This window comes from Tachypleus tridentatus, chromosome 13 (genome assembly GCF_004210375.1).
Source record: "Tachypleus tridentatus isolate NWPU-2018 chromosome 13, ASM421037v1, whole genome shotgun sequence".
NCBI classification, from domain to species: domain Eukaryota; kingdom Metazoa; phylum Arthropoda; class Merostomata; order Xiphosura; family Limulidae; genus Tachypleus; species Tachypleus tridentatus.
The window spans coordinates 231,462,498-231,481,621 of record NC_134837.1 but is presented as its reverse complement, the minus strand read 5'-3'; the positions used below and the strand labels follow the sequence as shown (position 1 = coordinate 231,481,621).

Here is a 19,124-nt window from a genome sequence, read left to right as displayed (position 1 = left end):
TTCTTCCATAAGGTTTGTCAAAAATCACTAATTAGTACTCACACTATAACTTCATTTACCTATAAGCTTTATTCTCTATTCTATTCACACTCAAATGTATTTATGATTGTATCTTCATCAATAAGTCATCTAGTTTAATAGTACTAATAGAAAAGTGGGACACACAACATTATTGCCACAACAGATGTGTCTTTTCTCTTGGATAATGCAAAAAATATTTACTTAAATAATGATGTAATATAGTTTATATTTGCTTAAAAAAAACTTTTTCATGACTGGGTACAGTTTTGGGCTTTCTCACATTCCTGCTTATACTAATTTATGTACAACGAATCAGATCATTAATGAAATCAAAGTTAATCTGATGTCCTTATTGCTCAATTATTACAATGTTGTTTTTCTTCTATTACTAATTAATTCTCATGTTCTTTTGACATTTTCAACAGTTTAGCAGTGTTGTACATCTTTCAAACAGATGATTCCATATGCAAATATGGGTTCATTTCAAAGAGAAATCTGCTTCAGTTCTGTCTTTGTACATCTTTCACTTTTACCTGTTTCTCATTCAGGGGAAGCTTATCAGCAGGAGTTGATTAGGTACCCAGCATCTGGTTTCACTAGTTGCCATTTCATTCTTGAGTCATGAGTGTAAAGTTTTCTTTCTTTGATGCTTTTTACATCTGCTCATACTGCCAGTGAGTCAGCAATAATTTACAGGATTGCAGTGTTGAAATTTGAGGAGTTGATTTATCCATGATGGATGGAGCACAAATTGTAAATTTGCACTTGAACACAAAAATTTTTTGGTAGCCAAGCATCTATGTAAGTGAGGTGTATCCTTATCATTCACTTACTGACTCTGAATGACTCCTCTGTACTGAAGTTAAGAAATCATCTCGGACTTTTAGTAAACTAAAGACCCTGCACTTAATGTGCTTTGAATTCATCAGTTTCTTTACTTTGTTTTATTCCTCATCCATGATTTATTTCTTCCAGTTTGATCTGAAAGTTTCAAACTTTTTCTACACCAAGAGGAGATTATGGTTGTACCTCATGTTACCTCAGGACTTTTATTCTCATCTACTGGTAGTAACACAGACAAGGGGAGATTTGTCACAGATCTTTCCACTCTCATTTGTTACAAAATTCCATCTCATTTCTAAGTGAAACTTGTGTAAATCACATGACAGTTCCTTCATTATGGTTTTTGTATGACAAATGGAGGTTCACATGACTCTTTTATACACATACTGATCCATTTATCTTCATTTTTCACATGGTGAAGTCATACATCCACTTATAACTCTCCATTTTGATCTTAAGTAGGTCTGTATGTATTCACGTGTGGTCACACATTTATTGGCCTCCTATATTAATTCAACATGACTATCATTCTTACATGGATGATTACAGAACGTTTGCTCAGTAGTTGTCCTCCCAGCTCACTTCTACTTTGGGTTGGACTGTCAAGGTCTTAGCTTGTGCCTACTTAATATCTTTTCATCTAAAATGCAGTATTAAAATTCTTCCCTTAAACTTTTCCTCTTTTTCCTTGGGTTTTGCAATCCCACATGTGCCCAAGATTAGTTGATTTTGTTGTTCAGTTATTTCCCATATTGATCTGCTCTAACACTGATTGCTGTTTCTATTTTCTATTTCAAAGGAATCCTATTCCATTATTCTTGCTATATTTCTGCAATGACATTTTGTAATTTCCAGCTTCACAGATTGTTGTTTTGTGGTCCTTTGTTAATGAAGCTGGTTTCTCCTCTTGGGGAACTAAAATATTTTCACATTCTTTTGAACATTACCCTTTAGCAGGATAGCAATATCATTGGTTTATCTTTCAAAGTTGGTGTGTGTGTTTTCTTATTGCATAGCCACATTAGGCTATCTGTTGAGACCACCAAGGGAAATTGAACCCCTGATTTTAGCATTCTAAATCCATAGATTGACCACTATCCCAATTAGGGATCTGAAGTTGATTCCTGTGGAACTGAATTTAGGTTTCTCCAACTCATTCATGGCTTGCCTAATTTTTGTATGCACTACATTCATGATCAGACCTTGTCTGTTTTTCTTGTAAACTATAGATCTATACTCTCAGCTACTTTATAATAGAAGAGTATTCATGGGACTATTACCTCTTAATATATTTCCAGTTTTTAAAAGATGTGGTTTACAGTTGCCTGATTTCTCCTTTTGTACCTTCACAACTAATTCACTTGATTATCCTTCTATACAAATGCACTTCTTTGACAATTAATTTTAGAATGGAGACATGCAGACATTTTTTGTCATTAATGTTTCTCTTTGTTCTTATGGAAGACTTTATATAAATATATATATATCCAATGTGATCCTTCATAAAAGAAACTTGGGTAATAAAAAATGGTAACCACTGTTCTTTTATGTTTGTTCCTACTTTGCAAGAATGAAATTCTTTCTTGGGAATCTTGGTTGACTGTTTAATGTTTATATGTTATGATGATTCTTATTTCAAGAATCTTACCCCATTAAAATTAATGAACTGGTTTGTGTAGCTGATCTTCTTGTTTTGCTCCCATTGGCTCAGTAGCATCTGAGGACTTATACTGCTAATAACTATATTCAGACACCTGTAGTGGTCTCAACACAGTTGGCTCATTGTGAAGCTCTGTGCTTAAAAACATATAACCAACCAAACTATTTTGTTTTTTCCAATGTTTCCAACCATATTAAACATGGATTTTATATTACATTTCATAATATTTGCCACTTGGCAATCTTTTTTACCTCCTGGTTTCTGTACTTTTTAAGAGGCCATCAAACATGCAAGTATGAATCTGCATAAATATTTTTGTGATATTTGCTTCATCACATCACTATATCTTCAATTATAGAATTTTATTTGTATCTAGGGATCTTCTTCAGGTAGTTCCTACCTAACATCAACAGTTGTGCATTTACAGTGTTTAGGATTATCAATAATCTTGACTTCTAAACAAAATGGAAACAATAACTAAATAAAGTTTCTTCTTATTTGTTCACAACTTGTATTTATATCAGATTATCCAATGGGGACTCATACGTCGTTTTTAACTTCTGCATTTGTTATAGGCAACCAAAGTATTGCTATACCTGCTACTACCTCTATTTAGAAAGCCAAGGCTGTCTGGGGTTGAGATATTTTTTAATGTAGATGTATGTATGTATGTATGTATGTACACACACATATATATTTTGGTATATAAAAGTAGGTGCACGTAGGTTTATCAAACCTCAAGAAAAATAATCAAAACTACAAACACCACATACCTCTTAGACACATTAACACTCCTTTCTTTATAATGATGCTCCATGAATGGGTGTTGCTCTATGAATGAAATATTTCAATAGTCTATTCTTATGTATTGAGAATTTGTATTTGTATCAATTCATCAAGATAGAGTTCACACACATTCCTTAGTTTCTGAGTTTATCCTTAGCAACTCAACTATTGCTATATCTCCATTCATAGATCTCAGCGTGTCTGGACTTGTGATATTTTTGAACAGATATGCAACTCAGTATGGCAGTATGGGAAGAAACTTGAGAGTCACTTGACAGTGGGGAGAAAGGGTGGGAAGTGTGAGAGAAAGTAAGTACCTGTTCAAAAATGATAACTTCTGACAAGATACCTCACTCCAGCTCACATACATAGCTAGAATTTCACATTGAATAGGTAGAGGAACCAGTGCTAGAGAAAAAGTAGAAACATCCTTCAAGAGTTCAAAGGATACTCTCATAAGGGAACCCTCTAATAAGAGGATTATATGTGATAAACTTCTGTTGCAGGTATAATCCTTGCCAGATGTAGAAAAGGGGTGACAGATCCACATGGAAAATTGTGAGAAACACAACTGAATAGGAAGAAAAACATTGATCAGTGATCAAACCACAATATAATTTAAATCTCCTTCATAAACAGAATGTGGGTAAAGTAAGGAATGTGCCCCAAGGTGCAGAGTGGACATGGTGCAACAGATTGCACATGGCAAGTCAACTGTGTCCAAAACATAATGGTCAGGAACCAACATCCATATTGGACTGGGAAGCAGGTAGCATGAGAGAAAAGCAAATACATCTCATTTAGATCATACAGACCATACTCCAAACACAGTTAATATCCTCGGCATAAAGAAATTGAGAGTTAATGCAAAAGAACAAAGAGGAGCAACCAACAAGTGCACCTACTGTCACCCCAACACCAGTGTAGTGCACCTGATGAAAAACTAGTAAGGTATCTGGTACTCCTTGAACATGTGTAAGAGCTTACAGTGATTGATTTACCTCTGGGAACCAAATTCCATACATGAATAGGAGAAGAGATTACAATTAAAGGAGTGAACTGAAAACATATAAGTACAAAATGTCAATTATTTTAGTTCTAAATCTAAACTCAACAGCTGGAAACTGAGATAAATGCAAAAATAAAATGAGGGATCCCAAGCACACATGTGTGAGAAGATATTCTGATTGGTCTTGCTCTAAATTCAAAACTCAAATATTAGGAACCAACTTCCATGCTAGAGTATAATGAGAAATGCCAATCATTATAATGATTATCTCCAAAGCTACATTGTCCCCTTGAATAAGCCCATGCAGAGATGGAACTCTTTTTTTTTTTTTTTTTAGGATATCCATCTACACTAGCAGAAGATCCTCACCCAACTCTAACAGAATTGAGTCATTACTGATTTATTGTATATCTCTAATTCAGAAGGAACTGTAAAAGATTAAAGATTCTTGTCCTCCTCTAAACGAAACGCGTTCACACCAGAGACAGTGCAGTGGATGACTTCAAAACTCTGTTATCAAATGTAGATCAAACCTCATTTATTTATAGGTGACTAGAAGAATTTCCTCCAAAAGATGATGCAGATCAGATGCTAGTGGAAAAAGTAATGTGCCAAATATGATGGGAAGGCATCCAGAATAATGGATGGTAAAAAAAAAAAAAAAGACAAAGAAAAATAAGCCAATCAAATTAAAAGCCAAACCAAACTGGTAAAAGTGGAAGAAAAAAGATCATGAACAGAGGATAATGGCCAAGATAAGAAAAGGCGTGAACAGTTATGATAGAATAAAGTCGTGTAGGTGATATAACAAGGAAGAGCACAAACTGAACATAGAAGTTTATCTGGATCAGACCTGGAATAGAAGTGGGAAATGAAAAGAAGGGAAGCCATTGTGAAGGAGGAATTACTCTCACGAGCTGCTGAAGTTTTAGGAAGGAAAGATTGATCTGGATAAATGAAAAGATAAGAAGAATGCTATACAGTATGTGAAATTTTGATTGCAAACAAATTTGACTGATGATGTTCACATTCTAAAAGGACAAAGCAATATGCCTTAAGGGATAAATGAAGCATGGAACAGGAAGAGAAAGGTTAAAACAGAGGTTAAAGAATTGAAACACTACATTGACATTTTAATCCAGAAGAGCCACATGCCACGAAGGTCAACTAATCCAGAAGGAACATAACAACAGCAATAAGGTATGGGAGGTAAAAACTTAACAGTACTGGTAAAAGTGAAAACTGTGGGATAAGACCATCCAAAAACTGGGATTGAGAAGATTAATAACCCCTCATCAAATAACCATGTGAATAAATACATAATAAGATGAACAATGGAATGAGCAAGTGAGAACCCATGACCCAAAGACCAATGGCAGACAATGTTATACTTATGATGATAAATTTCCATAAAAGAAGGTCAAACAGAATGTGCAAACAAAGAAGCAACTCATTATGATAAACTGGATCTTCTGGTGTGAACAAGAAGGGTAGAAATGGAAGGATGAACTACTTGGGACTGAGGTTGCCATAGAAGGGATGGCGTTCTGAGAAGAGACAATAGTGGAGTAGATTAAAGCTGAAGTAACAGTAGAAACAATGGTTTGGTTGGTCAGTAAGGGTTAGTCAGAAGGACTTGATTGAAGTGGTATGGATGAAAGAAATTATCCTGGGAAGGAGCCATGTAGGAGGATACACATAAAGAAATTTGTCTGCCCAATCCTGACTAAATGCATCTATGGTCAAAGTAAGTGGATGAGGTACTTGAGGCCAAAAGAAGGATAACTTGGCATTTTGGATAGTGGCAAAAGCATCTAGGTGTAGAGTACCTACTTGAATACATAACCACTGGAAAACTTGAGGATCTTGAGATCACTATGTTAGATAAATTATGTCCAGGTAGGAAGGACAGTCCACAACAAGATTGAAAGACTAATAACATAATATACAATTAGGTTAATCCCATGAATTTGGCCCAAAAAATGAGATGTGACATTCAACAACAAAGTAAACAAGAATGGGTGCCTCTCTGATGATTGATAAACACCGAAACTGAAGAATTGCCTGTATGGATAATAACTAGATCATTACTAGTAAGATGAAGAAAATGATCCAAAGTCTGATGGACAGCAAGAAGCTCTAGGATACCGATATGGAAATACTTCAGTTGCAGATCACCGACTTGAAGTAATTAGCTGTTTGACCCATGCCTCCACCTCCCAGCCATAAAGAGAAGCAACCATGAAAATATGTTAAAATCTATGAGGGGGAAGGAAGGATAACATTCAAAGTGTGAGCCCTGTCAAACTATCATTGCTGAAGAATTTCCAGAGGCTCCAATACAAGGTTTCATTTATTGTGAAAAGTCCATTGAAGAGATCTCATATCAGTATGACACATTGGGGTAAGTACCACATAGAAAATCACATCCCCAAAAGCTGTAATTAAAGAGTGCAGTAAGGACATTAATGACTGCCAGCTCCTTCAAACAGACTCAAAGAGAAGGTTGGGCCAGACTGAAATGATTGTTCAACAAAACACCCAAATGGATAAGATATTAGGTCAGAACAAGGAAGGACTTCTCTAACTTGATCAACCAACCAGCCTGAGCCACCTCCAAAAGAAGCCAATGAGTTTTTTTGGGCAAACTCCAGTTTAGAATGAACTAACAGAAGGCAGTTATCCATATAATAATGGAAGCATAACTCTCGAGCATGCATAAGTTTGGCAAAAGCCTTGAACGCACAACAAATGATATATAGTCTGTGTAAGTAAATAAAGAAAAGCATGGAAAGTTGACTGAGTTCCATAATTTGTCAGAAAATTAAATTATACCATGTCTGAATGAAGTACAAATTAAAATTAGATACAATATTTAACAAACTTGAAACATAACTCGTGTGAAAATTCAAAATTTGAAGATGGCACTAAATAAAACTTCTAAATGCAAACACAGACAAATTGAGAAGTGACAGTTAAGTAAAAGAGCATAGAAGGAGTTATATCAGTCACGTGTGTGTGATTCCTATCTATTAGTAGAGGTCTGTTGCATAATAATTTGCATGTGAGATTCAATTAAAACCATGTACATGGCAATAAAAGGCTTGTGGCATTTAAGAAAAATTTAGCAAACAGAGAACCACACATAACGATAATAGCTATGTATTTGAATGGAAGTAACATACCTTGTTGCAATTTTCATGATGACTGGAATTTTGAAACAAATCTAGCCCATGCAAGGAGAGCAGTGGTTATGCAAGTTCCATTGACAAGTGCAGAAAGTTATGTGGATGATGGGAGAGTGGATATTATGAGTGTGTGTTTTCTTATTGCAAAGTCACATCGAGCTATCTGCTGAGCCCACCGAGGGATATCAAACCCCTGATTTTAGCATTGTAAATCCAGACATACTGCTCTACTAGCAAGGGGCAGATATTATGGGTAAATGTTATATATATGGTATGCAACTAAATAAAGAAAGTTTGAGAAGTTTGAACTCCATTTGTTGACAGAATGAATTCAAACTCAAGAACAAAATACTTTTGTATTTCAGAGGTAAGTACATATTTTAAATCAATTTTAATTCAAAAAATTTTAAATACATAAAAATACTAAAATATCATATTTTTTAATCCAGAATGAGTGTTAATGAGAAGATAATATAGAAAATTTTACAAGCTAAAAAATCCTTACATGTTTTAAATTATTCCTAAAGTGGAAATGAACAGTGGATTTTACTATTTAATTATTAATTACCTGTACTAAAATTGTATCAAATATTCAAAAATAAAAAGAGTAAAATATCATACACCTTTACTGTATATTTCTTGTATTTTGGTTATTATACATGAAAGCAGTTATATTATCAGTAATAGATCTTAAAGGCTCTGTACAAGACAGTGTTTGAAGCTTCAGAATAAAACTTGCTATTAGCTCATTGTCAAAACTACACATCTACAATATATACTACAATCAGTTTGGTTATGTCATGCTTGGCCCTGATTAATAATTCTTTTTAAGTTGTCATTTTAGTTCATCTTTAATGTCTTCAAAAGCATTTACTATCAGCTGACATCATATTTGTACTTAGTTATATTTACCATTGTTATTTTCTCCATTCAGAGAGTGAGACACAAGGAAAAGTTCTAATACTTTTATGTGAAACAAGTTATTTGCATGTTATGTAAATTGAGTTGTTTTACCAAAAGGTTTATCTCATCCAATTCAAATCATTGCACAAAGAATCATGATAGTAACATTATGAGATATAAATATATAATGTAGTGAACAGGGGCATAGATTTTTTACACCTGATAGGGGGTATGATTTTTGCAACCACTTGTGTAGACTGTTCAATTTGCAAATTGGTAATATCTGATTACGTGAATCTGAGAGCTGTAAAAATGCAGTCACAGAGTAATCTTGTTGCCACAATACTTGTATGTATACTTAGGCGTACTGACTGATACTTACGAACTATTGCTTAGATCAAAAAGCTTAGAAGCACGCCTATATTAAAGATGTACATTTCGGCTACTGAAAAAGCCTACATCTAGACCTAATTATGTAATTCGATTGGTAAGAACACGAGAATCACAAGAACAAACACACAATTTGTAGGCCTGTGATGCAATAAAACAATTCAACAGACCAAACTGAAGGGGAGATGATTGTATACACCATACCCCCCACCTAAAAGGAAGGGGGGAGGTATCCCCAGGATCTACGCCCCTAGTAGTGAATACTGAACTTAGTTGGCATCAGTAGTGATGAAAATGGCATTTAATGTTAAGAAGAAAGATAAACAGATATTAAGATATGTATTTAGTTTGTAATTAGAAAAAATTGACTGTATTTTCCATTTGAAGCTGTTTATAACATGAGGGAAGTTCTCAAAGATTGAACACTAAAAACCAAATCTTTAATCTTGAAATTTTAGTTGAAATATTATTAAAAAGTATTCTTATTTGGATATTAAAATACTTGTTTCAGTTCTAATTATCATTGATTTACACAATAAACAGAATAATATAACAAACTATGGACTGAAAGAGATCATTTGGTACACCCACCTTTAATAAAAAAAAAAGTAAAAACATTTAACCCACCCTTTATTTTTCAGAAGATCACTGATTTATTTCTTAAACTTTTGTAAACTCCTGGTCTCCACTACTACCAACAGCAATTTTTCCATTGGCTAATCACTTTATCATAAAAATAAAACTCTTCACTGAAGTCTAACCTGTTTTTTTTATAAATCTTAAATGTGTTCTTTCTCATCCTATTGTCTTCAGAATACAGTGCAAAGAAATTGAAGTCCTTTATCTTTATCTTATCAACCTCCAGATAAGCTTCTACATTTTATAAAGATCACTTTTTTTACACTTCTTTTCCCTTGAGAAAAGACTATATCTTAAGACTATCCTTTCTATCCTTCAAATTGTCCTAGCACTCTTCTGAGCCCTTTCTAATAAGTCAATACCTTTTCTCAGTTGTGGAGACTATAGCTGTATCTAACATTCTAAGTGAGGCACAGGTAGTTAACAGAATAGAGAAAAAATAATCACTTTGACAGCGTATTTATAAGTACTTTTTTAAAATTCTATTTTCTTTACTAATAGCACTAAAGCACTGCAATGATAGCTTGAATGACTTATCCATCAATGTGTTAAGATCCTTTTCTTCAATCACATTATTAAGAGGATTCCCCTCTATATAAAATGTGTGATCCAAACTATTATAACCCAAATGCAATACTTAGCACTTATCATTATCAAAGGTAATTTGTCAAATATATGTCCAACTTTAAAACTACTGATCCAAGTCATTTTGTAGCACTTAAGTAGCCTCAATACATCAAAAACCACCAAATCTTACTAACTTACTAATGATGCCTCTATCCATGTCATTAACAAAAATATAAAAAATTGAAGTATCATCTAAAGCACTTGACAGATAATAAAATACTGTTTTTGGGACAACATAGTATCTATGTGTTCATCTTGACTGTTTCACACTCCAACTTAAATTAAATTTAAATTAAACTTTAAAGCCAGTCCTTATCATTTCTATACTTATCAATCTTTTTCTTAAACTCATTTAAATTTACTGCCCCTACAACATCTGAAGAAACCCATTCCAAAGACCAACTAACCTGTTAGAAAAACAAAACTGTCTTAGATGAAGATGACTTCTACCTTGGCAAAACTTAGACTTGTGTTCCCTAGTCATACTATTACCACCATTAAGTATGACGAACACTGTCAATTCCCTTTACAATACTGAACACCTCAATCAGATCTCTCCAACTCTTCTTTTATCAAGAGAAGACAGTTTGAGAGGTTTCAGCCTCTCCTCTTTTGAAAACCCCTCCATCCCAAGTACCATTCTGGTAACCCTCCTTTGAACACAATACTACTCTAAAAGTGGCCTAACCAATAACTTATACAGTGAAATTATAATGCTTTTAGACTTTTATTCAGTATTTCTTCAGATACAGCCTAAAATCCTATTTATCATAACCACTAGCAACAGTACACTGTTTGGATGGCTTTACAGACTGATTGACCATTACACCAAGATTCCTTTCTTTTATAACATTGTTAATGTTATTTCCATACAAATTATACTTATAATTCAAATTATGATAACCCACATGCATTATCTTCCATCTGTCATAATTAAAACTCATCTATCACTTATTCACCCAACTCACTAAATGATCTAAATCCTTTTGTAAATCAGCAGCATCCTCTTCACAGCTAGCAGCAAAGACTTTAATATCATATGCAAGTTTAAGTAATTTGTTGACCATTCCTTCATCTATGTCATTGATGTAAATCAAAAAAGGGCAAAAATGCAAAAGCTGAGCCCTGAGGTACCCCACATGTGACATTAATCCAGTTTGACTGAGCTCCATTTGTAATAACCCTTTGCTTTCTTCCATCCAGCCATGCTTCTAACCAATTTGCTAACTTACCTTCCATCCCTACAGAGATAGTTTAATTTACAAGCCTCTTATGTGGCATTTTGTCAATGCTTTCTCAAAATACAGATACATAAAATCTAAACCCTTATCTTCATCTACATGAGCAATAAACTATTCATAGAATGTTAAAAGATCTGTAAAACAAGATTTTCCCCTACTGAAACTATGTTTACTATCCAATAAAATTATAAACTGTTTTTTAAATGACTTTGCAAAGCATCTTTTAACACACTCCAACAAACTTTTTTTCTATAACTGATATAAGATAAGACTAATGAATCTATAATTACAGGAACAATTTTTATCACCTCCTTTGATAACAGAAGTTACTCAGTTAACTTACAATCCTCTGGTACCTGCCCACTATTTAAGGAATGACGGAAAGCATAGTGGCTCACAGATACAATCTTTAACCTCCTTAAAAAACCCTTGAGAAAATATTATTTGGCTTAGGAGACTCATCATGTTTTAAACCTCTCAATATTTTCTTCTGCAGCTCAGAATTAATGCAGTTATCTTTTTATCTTATTTCAATTTATTAACTGGTCAAGATGTGGAATACTGCTTACATTTTTGTTGATAAAACAAAAAAAAGAAGCAAAACTTAATAATCCAGTTATCTCATAATCATCACATCCTAACCTTTTTGAAGTTTTAATTTCCTGTTTCACTAACTTTAATAATATTCTGTAACCTCCTAAGTCTCCTGCCATACCAGTAAATTTACATTTTTTAGACTTATGATGATTTTCTTTAATTTTATCTCTTAAACTCTTTATGATAACCTGTTTTCTTACCTGCAGCCACTCCTTACATTCTGTAAGGAATGTTTACTTTGAATATTTAAAAAAATTATCTTTAAAAGCTTTCCACACATGATCAGTGTCTCCAAATAACTCAACTGTCCAATTCATAACAGAAAATTCTTGTCACATCCCTTCCAAATTTGCTTTTTTGAAATTTGTAGCAAGACATTGAACCTAATAGAGCAATGATCATTTCCACTCAGATGTTTCCCAGTTTCTACTCTCTTTATCATTTCTATATTAGAAGTTAACAATAAATCTAAAATAGCATTGTTTTTAGTACTTGACAAATTTGTGAATAAATCCATCCTGAACAATTTCCAATAACCTTTCTCCTTCATAGTTTGACTTTAGCATTTCCCAATCTATATGCCTCAAATTAAAATCACCCATAATTATGACTTGATTAACAGCTGAAATCTTAATCACATTGTAATGTCTTACTAATTTCATCAGTATCATTTGGTGATTTGTAACAACTTCTCACTAAAAGCCTTTTTTTTTTTATATCCACTAATAGAAATCCAAATGGATTCATTCTCCTTGGTATTATTTTTAATATCCTCAACTTCAACAGGATGTAGTTCAAAATTTACACATAAAACAACTCTTCTTCCCATCTTTAATACTCTATCCATATTAAATAGCCTGTAACTCTGTATTTCAAATAATGTTCTGTCATCAAAATCATCAGTGTTTAACCATATTTCAATTATCCCAACCACATCAAAATCCTCCTAATGCTCTAAAGTAATCTATTTTATTTCTTATACTTCTAGCATTACAACAGTGACAATTAAGTCTTATGTATATAAGCACTTCTATATACATTTCCCGTGCTAAGTTTTTTGCTGCTTCTTACTCTTTATGCATTTAGTTTTTCCTGGCCCTCACCAATGTCTAGTCCTAGTTTAAACTTTACTTATAGCTGACTTAATGACCTTAGTAAACAAGCCAGCCCCACCATATTTTAATGTAAACTATCTATTCTGAAAAGATCCTTTCTTTCACCAAACTTATTCTCCCAAATCCAACTGGCTATCTGCTTATTCTTATGTACTAATCTAAGCCTACAATTAGTTTGAGTGACCTACTTATAACTTCATCCACACAGCCAATTTCGGCCAGTATTCATGATAAAAATAAGGCCCTTTTTCCTTAAATGACTTTATCAACCCTTTATTTGACCTACCTTTCCCTACATAATTTGCCCCTGTATGCATCACTAAAACTGCATATTTGCTAGCCCCCTTAATTATATCTTCTGCTCTGTCAATTATATCCTCCAATTGTGCCTGTAGGTAGCACAATCTGATTCTTTTCTTCCTATTTATCCCACAGACTATTCTGTCTGAATGCCTTGTCAAGAAATCACCTATAATTATTATCTATTTTTTATCCATATACTTTCTAACCATTTTGTTTTCCTTCTCTCCAATGTTTTCACCTGCAGAAGCAGAGGGCTGAAATTTGATACTCAACAGAACATTCATTACAAACAATTCACTACTCTTTACACTATTAGTGGTCTTCCTAACATTGTTAGTAGTTGTACCCCTTGCATGTCAAAACTTAAGCTCCTCCTGAAATCCTTCTGCTATTTCCCACAGTTTACACTTCTCTTTATCTGTATATAGGATGATAGAAACTTGAGATCTATTCAGGTTAACTACAGAACTCCATTGTAGAATCCCAACTTTCCAGAAGCAGGTGTATTCTTTAAGAATCTGAATATGCATCTACTTTTCATATATATTATTATAAAAGTACTCAAAATAAAATATTTATTGTACATGCCTAATATGCTAATCCTTTGTCAAACATAGTAGCAATGCATGTATATGAAAAATAATTTCTGTATAATTTAGAAAAACTACAAAAGTTCAATTATATATAACACAATCTACTAATATTGAAGTAAAACTCTGAAAGAATCAAATTTATCAACATTATACAACATAAAATATTTCAGCAACCAATAAAGCATTCACAAGATGCTTTAAAACAAATATTTGCAAATTGCTGAAACTGAAAATATCATTCAATGCCTAATTTTCATTACTTAACCCTATCACCTTAAATTAAATGCAACAAACTAAAGGATTATAATTACAGAACAAGCTTATATTACTGCTAAACTTCCTAAAGCTGAATTTATGTTAATAATTTGTCATAATTTTCTGAAATACCATTACATACATAATAACTTTAACTCTGAAATAATGCCCTGTTTGTTAGATTAAGTTTCAAGCTTCTAAAACACTTTATATTTATTCTTTATGTTTCTAAAAGTGCACTATTTACTTTTTAATAAAAATAAACCATCTAATTGCTGTGGATTTGACTGAAGATATATTTTTCAGTTATGCTTTAAGCTACTGCAGTAAAATCATTCCATTAATATACAATAACATCTAAAATTTACACTATCATCTGACAGATTTTATAATATTAAAAAACAACTATAATAAAAACAAATACATGTTATAAAACTTATTAGAGTAACTTTTTTGAATGCAATTAATATAAATATGTGTGGTACAACTAGCCTTTTCATCAAAATTGAAGTTCAAGAGTCTTAACCTAAGTAATATGAAAGTTTTTCTAAAGTATAATCAAAGCTTTAAGGACATATTTTTATTGTCAACAAAACTCCCATGCTAATAATACATACGGAGATTTATATATGATAAATTATATAAGTGTTTAGCAAATACAAGTATAAAAAGATGATGAAACTGAACAGTATATCTAAATAGACTTGTAGTCACTGACAATTTTAGCAGTTATATGAAAAGATTTTGTGGTGTTATTTTGAAAGAGTGGCAATAATGCTTTTCAATAATTACACTTACCATTGTACATTGTTGGATGTGTATTCCTAAAATATAAAAGGGCTGGAAATGATGTAACTCCATATTTTTTTGCTGTAGCTTTCTCTGAATTTTTTACAAATCCTATTCCAACATTTTCTGCATCATCATCAATGTTTTCCAATTCTTCTAATACTTTATCACAGTTTTTACAAATTTTGGTATCTGGAAAAAAATTATATCCAATTCAAATTATGTAAAACACAAAACAGTAAAATTAACATAAAGTCTTCCAAATTAAACCTTTCATTGAAAAATTGAAAATTGATGTATAAAGATATTTATACACAATAAAGTTTATCTGATGTAATTTTCTTATTTTTCCTTTAAACCATAGATTTCAGCTTTTAATAATTAGTACCTGACTGTTTATTTTTCTGCTTTAATTCATGTAGAAAAAAACAATCAATTTCTTAAGAATATTTCATTCATATCATTTTAGTCCTTATACAATATAGTGAGTATCTAACCTTAAACACAATAGTTTGATACTTCTCATTTTGAGAGAGAGGACTTTTTGAGTAAAGATAACCAAAAACAGACAATTAATTTTATGTGAAACAACATGAAGTGACTGTTTAATACAAGTAGATATTCATAAAATATTTTTTATTTATGACTTAAGCTGAGGAGTGTCAAATCAAAATGGAAGAAACATTTGTTCCATGAAAGAAATATATTGTACTTATTGTTTAACAAAGTTATAATTTTGTATTTTCCTTTTTCTGTATCTTTAGTATTACAATATGAAACTTTGCAGAAGCATTTGTTATTCATTTCATAAACAGAAATATTGAATACAGGTTGAAGGAGATCATCAGTTCACTCTATAAGATGCTAGTTACATCTTGTAAGGAATACTATATTTTAATCATCTTATTCAAGAAAAAAATGTTAAATTTGGTGGAAAGAAATCAGTGAAAAGCTACAAGGATGATTCTAAAATTGAAACATATTTTTTTAAAAAATAGAATGAAATCCCAACATCTTTTTACTGGAGAGAAAAAGGGTTGAGGGTTAATAAATGTTGTTTTTATTACTATTAGAGATTGTAATCCATTGGTCCACATAATGTCTTTATAAGGAAAAAATGTAAAGACAATAGAGGAACTTTTTTCCATAAAGGTTGTTTCATCCACTAAACTTTAATATCAAACATTCCAGCTCTTATCATTCAAACAGTTATAAAGCTTTCCTTTAAATTCCCTTACATTAATTGCATCTGCCATATTGGAAGGCCAAAGGCCAACCACCCTGTTAAAAAAATAAAGCTTCCACACAGTCCTACCAAACTCTCTATAAAATACAAAAAAGGAAAAACATGAAGCATCAATGCTTTCAATTTCCTTCAGAACCATATACTTCTCTGTGAGAACCTTTCACACTCTTCTTTTCTCAAGAGAAACTCCATTTTAGAGATCTTAAACTATCCTTGTATGACAACCTTTCCATCCAAACTATCACCCTAGCAACCCTCCTCTGAGCCCTTTCCAACAATTCAATGTCCTTCCTAAGGTAAAGCACCCAAGACTAGACACAATCTTCCAAATGTTGCTAAACAATGACCCATACAATGAAATTACTGCTTCTTTAGACTCATATTCAGCATTTCTATAACCTTTATAGAAGGCCAATTTATTATTATATTGACCTTCTTGTTTCTTCCATCAGCCATTTTCTATTCAATAATCTAATATATATCACACATCTACGGAGACAAGTTTTAATAAGCCTTTTATATATGTAGACAAATGCTTTCTAAAAATCAAAATACATTGTTATATCCTCATCTACATTAGCAGTAATGTCTTCAAAGTTGCTAAAAGTGGGTCAATTGTCATCTAATTATCTCAAAAGAATATCAAAAGATTAATAAGTCATACTAGCTATCCATCAAGATTTAGAAATTCATTATACAGCTTGGAAAATTATATATAATTAAAATAAAAAATGTTTCTCACCATTTATGTAAAACAAATAGGCCTATAATTTCCTGGACAATTTTTTCACTTCTCTTGAAAAGAGAATTAACAGTAGCAGACAGTAAAACTAAAGGACAAAAAATACCTTTACACAATTTCAGTTAACATGCACCAACATAAGGACAGCATGGCTGTCCCACTCATTTCATCAAACATCCATCTGCCATATTTGAGTCTCCAAATGCTTATAATGACCTTTCATTAATTCTCAATAATGTCGCTCCTACCAAAACTTGACCATGCTATTTGAAAACTAATTTGCAGAAAACTTCTACCTAGGCATATTTTAAAACCCTTGTCCTACTACTTTTATCATTGAACATGAAAAAATTATTATACATCAATCCTTCCTATTAAAGCAGTGTTAATTTTCGAATGAGGTGGTCTGCCTATAGAAAGATTTATCTTTAAGTGTGGTAAAGGCTACAGCGTTGAACGAGTCAAGGGAACATTATATATCTATTTTTAAAACAGCGTAGCCTGTAGTAGAGTAGTAACACTACTAGCAGCAGTAGTAAAATGGAATAGTTGGACGGGTCAAATAATCCATTGTTGCTGTTAACTATCCTAAGTCAGAAATGAACATAAAAAACAAACCTTTTTAGCTAACATAAATCTACACAGAACCAATTCATCATGTTACTCTTTAAGTTTATACAGTTATTTAATTTTCAACAAAAATGAATGTTTTCACTAAAGTAGTACTAACGTTAAAATAGGGTAGTAAAACTGAAAGTAACTATTTTGACAGTTAGCGTGTTCTGATATTACGTACTTTATCAAGTAGCTAAACTAATTTCGTACTTTATATAACATGGTTGCTTTATGTAACCTAAAATAGAAAGGTAAACCAAACCATAATAAAAATTTACAAAACGAGTATTCACAAGAGTAACTCAAGTTCCGTTTAAGTTTTAAAGCGCCATCTATTACACAGTACATGCAATTATTGTCGTCTGCTACAACTATTTAAAGATATTATATATTAATTAGTCAATATTAAGTCATCTTTTATCACTAGTAGGTCGTAACACTTCTTATATATGGAATGAACTAATAGATTTTTTTTCAGTTTCTGGTATACATAAAAAATAAAAGTCAGAGTCACTTAACACTTGCTAGATTACTGTATTTTGTCTTATCTGGGCCGGGCCAAAAATGGAATCGCGGAGGATGCTCCTGTGCGTTAGTGAAAGTGTAGCCGCAATCGAAGTAGAGCTTACAAGAATAGCTTTGTACCATGCGGTTCTTTTAGCTACTGTATAACAACGCAATTCTTACAAGTAGAATGAATATTAAGGAAATACTTACAGAAAAATACCGCTAAATATTCTTCTTTCTCTATAAGTTTTTCTAATTTCTTGCCGTCGACTTCTTCGATAATATCCTCTGGCTGCGGCTTTTTCTTCGCATCGCAAAGGAAAGTAAGCAGCAGCAAGAGGATCAGTCGCACGACACGAGCCATGTTCGCGGACCGGTCGTGATGCTCGTGTCCCATGAACCAACGCGAGGGCTGCTTGAAATCTGAGGAAGAGACAAAAGATGTACCACAGAGCACCTACCACTGGGAGTACTAGGATGTGATTAGGGTTTCATGGTATTTTCGGAACTCGACGAGTGAGCGTCTTTAAAAGGATAAACTTCGAGATCGAGTGATTTTAACTTGAAAGTCAACAGACTTTTTTTTTTACATGTGTAAGCCAACGATTAAGAATTTGATATGAATAGACGCATATACTCTAATAGATAAATAGCTATTAAACTTAAAACACAAAAAACATTAAATAAAATAACACACTTCGATAAAATATAGATCTTATTTTGTGCAAAAGTCTGTGTAATAATAATAAAAAATTACATTATTAGTTTCTCAGCTTAAAAATTTTCATTTGTGTTTATTTAGTTCAGTGGGTGTTTTTCATTATATTATCATTATTTGTTTGTTTGTATTTAAACACAAGGCTATCAAGTGTGTCCATCGATGTTATCAAATCCCGAATTTTAGCTTTACAAATCCAAAGCTTATTTCTCCGTCGCACCAAACATGCTCGCCCTTTTAGCCGTGGGGGCGTTATAATATGATGGTAAATCCCATTGATCGTTGGTAAAAGAGTAGTCGAAGAGTTGGCGGTGGGTGGTGATGACTAGCTGCCTTC

At 32.5% G+C, this 19,124-nt stretch overlaps 1 protein-coding gene across 1 annotated transcript in view; it reads right to left on the bottom strand.

Moving 5' to 3' along the window:
* hlk (hulk) overlaps positions 1-18,537 on the bottom strand; it is a 151,044-nt gene extending 132,507 nt beyond the window's left edge. The window contains exons 1-2 of the mRNA XM_076483714.1: positions 18,280-18,537; positions 14,969-15,151 (exon numbers count right to left, since the gene is read on the bottom strand). Of these exons, the coding sequence (XP_076339829.1) occupies positions 14,969-15,151; positions 18,280-18,466 (370 nt within the window). The 5' untranslated portion in view covers positions 18,467-18,537. The remainder of the gene's footprint in view (positions 1-14,968; positions 15,152-18,279) is intronic.
* Positions 18,538-19,124: the final 587 nt, after the last annotated feature.